Source organism: Somniosus microcephalus, chromosome 8, assembly GCF_052327205.1.
Source record: "Somniosus microcephalus isolate GS21.2 chromosome 8, FLI_Smic_1.0, whole genome shotgun sequence".
Classification (NCBI taxonomy): Eukaryota; Metazoa; Chordata; class Chondrichthyes; order Squaliformes; family Somniosidae; genus Somniosus; species Somniosus microcephalus.
This window is the reverse complement of record NC_140994.1, coordinates 148426764-148438851: the sequence shown is the minus strand read 5'-3', so window position 1 is coordinate 148438851 and position 12088 is coordinate 148426764. Positions and strand designations below refer to the sequence as shown.

The following is a 12088-nucleotide window of genomic DNA, read 5'->3' as shown; positions in this document are numbered from 1 at the left end:
GTATGGGTGGAGATAAGGAATAACAAGGGGCAGAAAACACTGGTGGAAGTAGTATATAGGCCCCCTAACAGTAGCTCTACTGTTGGACAGAATATTAATCAAGAAGTAGTAGGAGCTTGTAATAAAGGTAATGCAATAATCATGGGGGACTTTAATCATCATATAGACTGAACAAATCAAATTGGCAAAGGTCGTCTGGAGGACGGGTTTATGGAATGCATTCGGGACAGTTTCCTGGAACAATACATCATGGAACCAACCACGGAACAGGCTATTTTAGATCTTGTATTGTCTAATGAGACAGGGTTAATTAGCAATCTCATAGTAAAGGATACTCTGGGGAAGAGTGATCATAATATGATAGGCAAGTCCCTCCCAAACTTAACGTGAAATTCTAAGTCCAAAACTAGAGTCTTAAGCTTAAATAAAGCCAATTACACAGGCATGATTGGCGAGTTGGCTAAGGTATATTGGAAAAATAGATTAAAAGGTATGGTGGTAGATAAGCAGTGGCTAGCATTTAAAGAAATATTTCATAATTCTCAACAAAAATACATTCCATTGAGAAACAAAACCTCCATGGGAAAAGTGATCCATCCGTGGCTAACTAAAGAAGTTAAGGATAGCATTAGATTGAAAGAAGAAGCTTATAATGTTGCGAAGATTAGTAGTAAGCCTGAGGATTGGGAGAGTCTCAGAAACCAGCAAAGGATGACCAAAAAATTGATAAAAAAGAAAAAAACGTATGTAAAAAGGAAGAGAGTAGCAAAAGTAAACATTGGTCCCTTAGAGATGGAGACAGGAGAAATTATTATGGGGGATAAGGAAATGGCAGAAACGTTAAACAAATATTTTGTATCTATCTTCACAGTAGAAGTCACAAAAAGCATACCAAAAATGGTGGGGAACCAAGGGTTTAATGAGGATGAGTAACTTAATGTAGTTAATATAAGTAGAGAAAAAGTACTAAAGAAACTAATGGGACTAAAAGCCGACAAATCCCCTGGACCTGATGGCCCACATCCTAGGGTTCTAAAAGAGGTGGCTGCAGAAATAGTGGATGCATTGGTTTTGATCTTCCAAAATTTCCTAGATTTTAGAACGGTCCCAATGGATTCGAAGGTTGCAAATGTAACACTGCTATTCAAGAAAGAAGGGGGAGGGAAAACAGGGAACTAAGGCCAGTTAGCCAGACATCAGTAGTATCGAAAATGCTGGAATCCATTGTTAAAGAAGTGGTATCAGGACACTTAGAAAATCATAACATAATTAGGCAGCGCCAACATGGCTTCATGAAAGGTAAATCACGTTTGACAAATTTATTAGAGTTTTTTGAGGGTGCATTCGATATGGTGCCACATAAAAGGTTATTACACAAGATTAGGGCTCATGGGGTTGGGGGTAATATCGTAGCATGAATAGAGGATTGGTTAACAGACAGAAAACAGAGAGTAGGGATAAACGGATCTTTTTCAGGTTGGCAGGCTGTAACTAGTGAGGTGCTACAAGGATCAGTGTTGGGGCCTCATCTATTTATTAATGACCTAGATGAAGGGACTGAGTGTAATGTATCCAAGTCTGCTGATGATACAAATCTAAGTGGGACAGTAAGCTGTGAAGAGAATACAAAGAGTCTGCAAAGGGATATAGGTAGACTAAGTGAGTGGGCAGTAAGGTGGCAGATGGAGTATAATGCAGGGAAATGTGAGGTTATTGACTTTGGTAGGAAGAATAGTAAAACAGAATTTTTTTAAAGGGTGAGAAACTTTTAAATGTTGGTATTCAGAGAAATTTGGCTGTCCTCATGCAAGAAACACAGAAAGCTAGCATGCAGGTACAGCAAGCAATAAGGAAGGCAAATGGCATGTTGGCCCTTATTGCAAGGGGGTTGGAGTATAAGAGTAAGGAAGTCTTGCTACAATTGTACAGGGCCTTGGTGAGACCACGCCTGGAGTACTGTGCACAGTTTTGGTCTCCTTATCTAAGGAAGGATATACTTGCCATGGAGGTGGTGCAATGAATGTTCACTAGATTGATTCCTGGGATGAGAGGGCTGTCCTATGATGAGAGATTGTGTAGAATGGGCCTATACTCTCTGGAGTTTAGAAGAGAGGTGATCTAATTGAAACATACAAAATTCTGAAGGGGATTAACAGGGTAGATGCTGAGAAGTTGTTTCCCCTGGCTGGAGTCTAGAACTAGGGGGCATAGTCTCAGGAAAAGGGTTTGGCCATTTAAGAAATTTCTTCACTCAGAGGGTTGTGAATCTTTGGAATTCTCTGCCCCAGAGGGCTGTGGATGCTGAGTGTTTGAGTATATTCAAGGCTGAGATAGATAGATTTTTGGACTCTAAGAGAATCAAGGGATATGGAGATCGGCGGGAAAGTGGAGTTGAGGTGGATGATCAGCCATGATCTTATTGATTGGTGGAGCAGGCTCGAGGGGCCATATGGCCTACTCCTGCTCCTATTTCTTATGGTAGCCTGGGTCTCCATGCCACGACTAAGCAAATCTGTGGAATCTGCCATTGTGGAAATGAGCCTAGTGTACTGGGTGTCTTTGGGGCACAGATGGTAGGTCTAATGGAGTCAACTCGCATTGGTGTTTATTTACTATCATTTAGTCTGACAGGAAGTGCTCCATCTGGAAGATGATCCAGTCATGTGAAAAAATTTCTTCACTGGCTGTTGAAAGGTCATGATGTGGTCCTTCTGCAAAATGTGGCCTAGCTTTGTGATGACCTTTTCATTACAGGTTCTGAATTTGTTTAATACGAGAGTTCCCAGAAGTTACCTATTGTACCAAATTGGGGAAAAGGCTGACAGGCCAGGTGGTATCTTCAGGAACAAACAGGTCATTGTGTTGTCAGAAGCAGATTTCAGATATTTAGAGGTGGAATTCTCTTACTGTTGCACAGACAGATGTCCTGTGTTAGAGGCATAAGCCTAGATTTTCTGATTGTAATGTTATTGACGTTACAGTCAGAGAATCTAGGCCATCAGCTCTATTTTAAAATAGCTGAGCTTGTAACTGAGAGCCAGCGGATGTCTTCACTGAAATTTTCCTACTACATGTAGGACACACCGGTGCCATCAACGTTAAACTAGAGCACACTCATTCTATTACACAAAAAGGGAAAAATACTATAAGCAGGTCGGCAATCCTGGAAAATTCTTCACATGCACCATGTGGCAGCAGGCATAGAGTGGAAGTATTACCTCCCATAAGATTAGCAAAAATAGGCTGGAGCTGCCCTGTGATGCAGATGCACATGTGCCAACAGCTCAGGGGGCAGGCCATGCCAAATTTTGTGATGAGAATCCCTTCCTCTAATTTGAATAGGCTACTGGCTGGAGTACACCCAGCAAAACCAACTAATCCATAGAGCAAAACGTATTTGAAAACGCAGAATGTAAATTTTATTTTACTGCACTGGAAATCACCATTTTTCTTGAAGAAACTTACACAAGCAGTTGAGGTCCCAAGGCGCTCCATGCACCTACTTTTTATGTGCAAGTTCGCACAATGGATGGAACCTCATCTGAAGGTGTAAAATTGTGCTTGGGACCTGCTTACCATACTTTTGTATTTAAACAAAGACTGCACAGTAATGGGGCCTCTCGCAAACCCTGAAAACAAGCAGCACAAAATGCAGCATGCCATGCCATCAAGCAAGCCAGATCACGTGTCTGATTTTAAGGCCCCAATTTTTAAGTATAAGAGAACTCCTAGGAGTGACATGGAATTGCAGCACAATCCAATCAGTGGAGCACGTCATCATGTATTGAATGGTTATCATGCCACAATTCCCCAAACAGAACATTTCCAATTTATGCTGTATTAAGGGAGGTATGAAATGGAGGGCACATGCATCCCTACAGGAAAGGAGAATCAAACTAGAGTGATAGACATGCAAATTTTTTTTTAGCTTCTTCCAGACGAATTCAAAAATGATGTTAGCAAATGTCTTGGAACAGCTTGATATGTCTCAAACTCAATAAATAGTGGTATACTGAAATCTAAATCTAAAGATGACTGAAACTGTTCAAAAACATCACAATTATATTTGGTTAATAAAAATGATGACTGTAAGAATCAACAACTCAGTTTAGGGATATTAATTACTGCTATTTCAATGAAATAACACCAAATAAAATGGATGGGGTGGCAAGAGTTAAACTAACTGCATCACTGGATTTCTTTCATTGCTATGGTAATTAACCAGCTACTTCTATCACACTACAGTTCATAACACATACTATGAATTTCACTTGTTTCTAACTACACTTATGGGGCTAGACTCAATCTTTGCTACACTTTGCACTATGCAATGGACTGACACTGGAAATCATGCATTATTGCAAGATTGAAGGCCAACATGGGTTATTTGGAAGCAGTCTCACCTCCGAGTCAGAAGACGGTAAGTTCAAGCTTCATTCATTAAGCACATAAACTAGGCTGACCTTCCAATATAGTACCAAAGGACTGCTTCATTATCAGAGTTGTTTTGTTTCAGATGAGATGTTAAACCAAAATCCTATCTGCCTGTCCTGGTGGATTTTACACCTTGCGACACTTTTTGAGGCAGAGGAGGGAATTCTCCTGGGCAATATTTTTCCCACAAACATTATCTTTAAAATCATTTAATTGCTGTCTGTGGGATCTTGCTATTTGTAAAATGGCTGCCACATTTGCCTATATAACAACAGTTACTGCACTTCAAAAGAAATTGTATGAAAAGCGCTTCAAGAAATGATTGGGCACTATATAAATGCATGTCTTTCTTTTTTCTTTCATTGTTTACGAATATCCATTGTAGCAACTGGAGGATATTAAATGGTGAGTGACAGAGAAATTAGGAGATTTATTCTTTAAATTTTAAGTCAGTTAATAGAACACGTTCCAAAGTCAAAAATTGTTTCAGGTTTACAATTATTTGTAAAAGTTTTTTTTTTTTTTTAAAAAGGTTTTATTTTACAACATGTTTTATTAATTCTGGGGCAACATTTTGCTTTGTGAAATGTTATGTCAGGGAAAAACATTTGAAGTGATGCCACATGTACAGAGGGAGCATGGAAAACATTTCAAGTCATAAATAAGGCATGCAGGTCATTCCCAAATGATATTTTTCTACATTCTAGTCACTGACACATAATATTCTGTTTATGCCGTGTCTGTTAAAAATTATTGGTAATTTTCATGAGTCTTCAAGTGACGAGAATGAAGGAAAATTCAGGACTTTAACTATTCACTTACTTTTACGTTGGAAGGAAGGATCCTTTGTGACTTCATGCTGTGCTGTTGGGTTCGTGCTATAAGCGGAGGTCTGGCTCAGGATGGTGCTGCCGTCCGTAGAGTGGGGATCTCTGTTCTCAGTTTGAGCTGTGCACACTAAAACAGAAATTTGTGTGATGTATGTATGTGTGTATATGAAAATAATTTATTTGGAATTGTTCAATTTATCAAATGGTGGCTAAAATTGCTATTAAAAAAACTGCTAAATCAATACAGTAAATGTTGCCTCATATCTTTGGTGATTGTGACTTGGATTAGAACGCTATAGGATTTGGTACCACATATTTCATAGAACAAATATCTTTTTTAAAGAAATTGATGTTCTATGTAAAATTTGACTATTCAGTTTACTATATACAGTAGCTCCATCCTTTGATTCAAATAGTCCTTTCTGATCGCCCCCTTCATGTCATTTCGTGAATGGATGCAAACTGTTTCTTTCAATTCTCCAGAGAACCAGCTTATCACTTTATCAAGTTTAATCAACAGCTGCCCTTTGAGAGCACCATCTTTAGTATTTCTTCATGTTTCATCATTCTTGGCCTCATTATGGCACAACCTCAAAAAGGACACCCAAATCTTCCCCATTGTCAAAGCTACCTCCATGAAGCTTAATTTACTTTTTCTTACCAAACCTCTCTTCCCTTTTTCAACTCTTAACTCTCTGGGGCTAATAGTGAAAATGGGCACAGCATGGCTGGAGCACTGCTTAGGTGTTCCAGCCAGTATCTGGGGTAGCCACCTAATTACCATCAGAGTTGGGGGCCAAATGAGTCTTGTGCACTGCTTGTGTGAAGACTCTTTGCTTCCTTTGCATGGAACATGGTGAGATCTTAGATACATTGTAGGCCTCAGACCTCCGCACCCAATGAATTTCAGCACATCAGGCACCTACCACCACATTATCTGCCTTTTGTAAAGTCCAGGTCCATCCAAGCTTAAGGTACTGCTCTCATCTCTTATCTTTATCCTTCAATCTCTCTTCATTAAAACATGGAAAATCTTAAGACAGGAAGAGATCACGTCTATCTAGGCTAACTTCCTGTCTTAGTAGTTATAACCATTAATGTGTTTCTATTCAAGAAACTTGTCCATTTTTACATGAAAGAAATCCAAGTTAATTACCCCTATAACCTCCCTTGATTAGTTGGTCCAAAATTCAACCATCAGTATATTAATAGTTCCTTACATCCTGCCTGAATCTATCTCTTCTCAGCTTAAACTCACATCCGCTTATCCTGCTATTGGATGTCAATACAAATAGGCCTGACTGTTTGTCTACATCCCTAAGCCTTATTAATGTGAAAACCTTAATCATGCTCCTCTATTCTTTGCTGACCAAAATCCCAGTTATTTGAGCCTAACCTCATATGTTTTATTCTTATCCCCTTTTCATCTTAATAGCTCGTCTCTGTAGCTTTTCCAGAGAAGTTACATCCTTTTTGTAGTGCGAGTTCCCAAACTGCACATTATGGCCCAGATTTTGCTGTGAAAATAACAGCGAGGTTAACGCCGCTCACCGTTATTTATGCGTAAATCAGACAGCAACTTCTGGCGAGCGGAGATGAACAGTTAAACGCGTAAATCCTGAATTTGCTGTCCAAGATGTACCGCTCCTCAATAAGCTGCTTGAAAACAGCGCCTTGCCATCTGGATCCCCATTTAAATGTATTGAATGGCATGAATTTCCTGTACTGGCGCTGTAGATACAGACTAAACTCGCCACAAAACGTTCGTGCTTGTCCATTCCAGTGTAAGTACCCTTTTAATGGTGTGATAAGCCTTAACTACTGCCAAACAATCTCTCTGGCACTGAAAATTAACTTTCACAAGTGTGGAGTCTCATTCCTTCAGCTTTTAATTATTGTTGTAGTTTTTTTTTTTTAATTAAATACTTTTTTTACTTTTTCTTTTAATTAAGGCTTGTCACGCCATTAAAAGGGTAATCCAATCTTAATCCAATATTTCTTCCCCCTCTTTATTTTGTTTTCTGTACCTGATTTGAGATTGAATTCACTATTCGAACTTACGCTTGGTTCCACTCTGCGCTGCTCATTAACGATTCTTCAATCTGATTGGTTAAGGAGATACACAGTTGCTTGCCCTGTTCACACAGATCCCAGATGTCCAGTACAGGGTGCTGTGCTGTTTGGATGTCCCGCTGACAGCAACTTTTCATGCAAAACTCCATAGAAAGTCTATGGGCAAGTGCAAGTCCAACAAATGGCGGGCGCCGTTCATTCGCCGCTAACAGCAAAATCTGGTCCAATACTTTGTATGGGGCCTGACCAATGCTCTATATAATAAGATTACTTCCACTGATCTGCACTCCTGAGGCATCCTGTTTATAATATTCACCTAAAATATATATTGTGTTGAACAGCTATATTCTAGGCATACTTATATTCTACAACTCTGATGCAGTAAATCAGAAGAGGCATTGGCTGTGGTTGATGAGTTACACAAAACAGTTAATATAAGCTTATGTTGGTGGTTTTGTTTTCTGGTGAAAATAGTACTCGTTCCATGAGTTATCCCATTTGTGTTTTTGAAATGTGCCTTGGACCACAGACATGGCATAATTTGAAAAATCAAATATTACACTTAAACGTAGAATTAAAAGCAATATTTGTTCTGGACATTATGTGACATTCTGGACATTTTTACATGCAGTAGCACCCTCTGGTGGTGGTTATTGTGTTAGCAGTGTGTTTGTATGAAACAGAGGTCATTTGACCTTTGTTCTTTCTTCCTGTGTGAGGTCATTTGACCTTTGTTCCTTTCTTCCTGTGAGAGGTAATTTGACCTTTGTACCTTTCTTCCTGTGTAACCCAGGAAGTAGAATCCCAGGAAGAATAATTCCAGGAAGAACCTGGCAGTAATGGAGGATTCCATAAGGGTTTCACAATCCAATGTAATCTGATTTCATATGTTAGGCCAAGCGCAATATCTTTTCACAAAAATTTGTTCAAGTAAAGGCTTCAAACAGCAATACGGCTAGCAGTGAAAAGATATCAGTGAAAAGATAGCAATACGGCTAGCTGTGAAGAGCGGAGCAGGAGGAACCCAGTGTAAGCCTTAACCTCGTAGAGCACATCTACCTCACATCAACATGTCAGAAGATAATAATGAAAGTGCTTTGCAGCGAGTAGAAGACCTTAAACGGGCAGACGAAACTGTAGAAGGTGACAATTGGTCTATAAGCTCCGGTTACGTCAGATCGCAAGCTGGTTCACGGTCATCAGGTGGTTCTAGAATAAGCGTGACTATCACCAGAGCACGGGCTAAGCTAGTGGCAGCTCAAGCCAGAGCTGCGCATGCGAACAGTGAAATAGAAATAAAAGTAAGACAGGCCCGTCTCCAAGCAGAACCCCAAGCTGAACAGGCCCGACTCCAAACAGAACAGGCCCGACTCCAAGCTGAATTCCAAGCGGAACAGGCCCGTCACCAAGTTGAATGCCAGGCTGAACAGGCCCGTCTCCAAGCCACATTAAATGCTCTGCAGCAACAAAAAGAGATAGATGCTGCATTAGCCGAGACACAAGTATTCGAGGCAATTTTGGAGGGAGCTCATCCCGAGACAGCTTACAAACCTTTAATTCCCGTTTCGTGGCAGAGTCCACGACAGCGCACCATAGATTACGTGAGCGACCATGCCGACATACAGTTTACAGCAGAAAGGGATGACGGCCCGCACATCTCTACAGACGCAAGCACTTCGTATAACATGCCACAAGTTGCCAACCAAGGTCAAAGTAGACAGCGTGCCTCAAACCACAGAGTCTCCCCCAGCAGAACGGAAGACATGGTGCAGAGGAATAGGACGCCGAATGGAGAAAGTCAGAGGCAAATCCCCACTCGGTTCCTTGAGACCCCCAACAGAGCCCCTAGCCAAGGCAACCCTGGCACAGGTCCCAGCACCTACGACCTCGCCAAACACCTTGCACGCACCAAGCTGGTGACTTCGGGGTTAATCAAGTTTGATGACAGGCTGGAGAATTATCGGGCTTGGAAGTCCTGCTTCCACGATGCCATATCGGGTTTAGACCTGTCGGCAGGAGAAGAGCTCGGCCTCCTTATCAAATGGCTCGGCCCAGAGTCCGCCAGACAGGCCTGCAGGATAAAAGCGGCCAATGTGGGACAGCTGCCAGAGGGGTTGAAAAAGGCTTGGGTGAGGCTGGAAGAAAGCTACGGCTCGCCCGAAGCCATTGAAAGGGCTCTCTTTGACAGGTTGGAGAACTTTCCGAGGTTGACGAGTAAGGAACCCCAGAAGCTCCGCGACCTTGGAGATCTGCTGTCGGAACTCGAAGCTGCAAAGCAGGATGGCTACCTATCCGGTCTATCGTACTTAGACACTTCCAGAGGGGTAAGTCCCATCATTGAGAAGCTTCCATTTAACCTGCAGGAGAAGTGGATAACGTTTGGATCAAAGTTCAAGCTAAAGCACAACGTGGCGTTCCCACCATTCTCTGCGTTCGTTAAATTCATCCGTAAAGAAGCCAAAGCCAGGAATGACCCCAGCTTCAACTTCTTCTCCTCCCACCCAGCACTTGCCAGAAGAGACAAGTTCGACAGACATGGAAAGACACCAATATCTGTCCACAAAATGCAAGTGTCCTCAACTGAGCACACAAAGATTCAGAAGAAACCTGAGGATATGAGCAAACAATGCCCTATCCACAACAAGCCCCATCCTTTAAAGAAGTGCAGAGGCTTCAGGGAGATGTCCCTGGAAGATCGGAAACAATATCTTAAAGAGAACTCTATATGTTTCAAGTGCTGCTCGTCCACGAGCTATCTCGCCAAGAACTGCAAGGTGGATGCAAAATGCACAGAATGTGAAAGCGAATGGCACATTTCAGCACTCCACCCAGGCCCAGCTCCTTGGGAGTCAGAGATGCCTCCTCCCGCTTCAGAGCACGGCGGGGAGAGAGAGGGAGCTGCTGGTCCAGAGATTACATCCAGGTGCACCGAGGTGTGTGGAGAAGGAGTGAGCGCAAGAGCATGCTCCAAGATATGCCTCGTTAATGTGTACCCTGTAGGACATCGCCAGGAATCTGAAAAGATGAAAGCACACTTCCTAGTATTTGTCAAGAAAATGCTTGTCAATGATCATGCAGAGCTAGCTCCTCCACTCCAGGAAGGCCAAGACTGTTGATACCTCCCTTCCTTCGGAGTCTATCATCCCAAAAAGCCGGAACAGATCCGCGTGGTGTTTGACTCCAGTGCACCATATCAGGGAGTCTCTCTCAACGACGTACTCCTCACAGGGCCCGATCTTAATAACAGCCTCTTGGGAGTACTCATGAGATTCAGGAAAGAGCCCGTCGCCATCACTGCCGATATCCAGCACATGTTTCATTGCTTCGTGGTGAGAGAAGACCACAGACACTTCCTCCGCTTCCTGTGGTATCGGGACAATGACCCCAATAGAGACATTGTGGACTACAGAATGCGTGTCCATGTCTTTGGGAATAGCCCATCCCCTGCTGTCGCCATATACGGACTAAGGAGTGCTGCCAAGGAAGAAGACGACGACTTTGGCAGTGATGTGAGAGGGTTCATTGAACGAGAGTTCTATGTCGATGACGCACTGAAGTCATTCCCGACCGAAGCAGAGGCCATCAGTACCCTCGGACGAGCCCAGGAACTACTTGCACTATCCAACCTCAGGCTGCATAAGATAGCCTCTAACAGACCAGCAGTGATGGAGGCATTCCCCCCTGAAGATCATGCTAAGGACGTCAAAGACCTAGACCTCTTCACTGATGACCTCCCCCTACAGCGTAGCCTAGGGGTGTCGTGAAACATAGCAACAGACACGTTCACGTTCCAAGTCTTAGACGTCAAGAAACCCTTCACACGTAGAGGAGTGCTCTCTGCAGTCAACAGCCTATACGACCCTCTCGGCTTCTTAGCCCGTCACCATACAAGGCAAGCTGCTCCTCAGGGAACTCTCCACACGTGCTGAAGAGTGGGATTCACCTCTCCCTGAAGAGATGGAAGCAGAGTGGGACAGATGGAGAGACTCACTCCAAGACTTACAGGAGATCCGAATACCTCGCTGCTATTCGTCTTTCTCTCCCTTAAATGCCCAATTCAAAGAGCTTTGTGTCTTTGCAGACGCATCCGCTAAGGCCATTGCAAGTGTGGCTTATCTGAAGGTCACCACTCAAGAAGGACAAAGCAAAATCGGCTTCGTCTTTGATAGAGGCAAGTTGGCGCCCCAGCCAGACCTCACCATACCCAGATTGGAACTATGCATAGCAGAACGCAACCTACCTCCTCACAGCAGTCTACGGAAGCTGCGTCTTATCATCGACACCGACGGACCGTCTCCGAGGTGGTTCTTCTTTTGTCGCCAGAGGACTCCAGTGACAAGTAGAGTTCGGACTATGTGGAGTCGTTAATGACCCTAGACGGGGAGTGTTCTGGACATTATGTGACATTCTGGACATTTTTACATGCAGTAGCACCCTCTGGTGGTGGTTATTGTGTTAGCAGTGTGTTTGTATGAAACAGAGGTCATTTGACCTTTGTTCATTTCTTCCTGTGTGAGGTCATTTGACCTTCGTACCTTTCTTCCCGAGTAACCCAGGAAGCAGAATCCCAGGAAGTAGAATTCCAGGAAGAACCTGGCAGTAATGGAGGATTCCAATAGGGTTTCACAATCCAATGTAATCTGATTTCATATGTTAGGCCAAGCGCAATATCTTTTCACAAAAATTTGTTCAAGTAAAGGCTTCAAACAGCAAACGGCTTCACGAAGAATTATTTTGAATAAGTGTTTAAC

General features: G+C 42.7%; 1 protein-coding gene across 1 annotated transcript in view; it reads right to left on the bottom strand.

Annotated features, from left to right (window-relative positions):
• The window catches only part of LOC147113862 (protein phosphatase 3 catalytic subunit alpha-like), a 663284-nt gene that overhangs the window by 429450 nt on the left and 221746 nt on the right, over nucleotides 1–12088 (bottom strand). The window contains exon 2 of the mRNA XM_085995237.1: nucleotides 5257–5391. Coding sequence (XP_085851363.1) covers nucleotides 5257–5391 — 135 coding nt within the window. The remainder of the gene's footprint in view (nucleotides 1–5256; nucleotides 5392–12088) is intronic.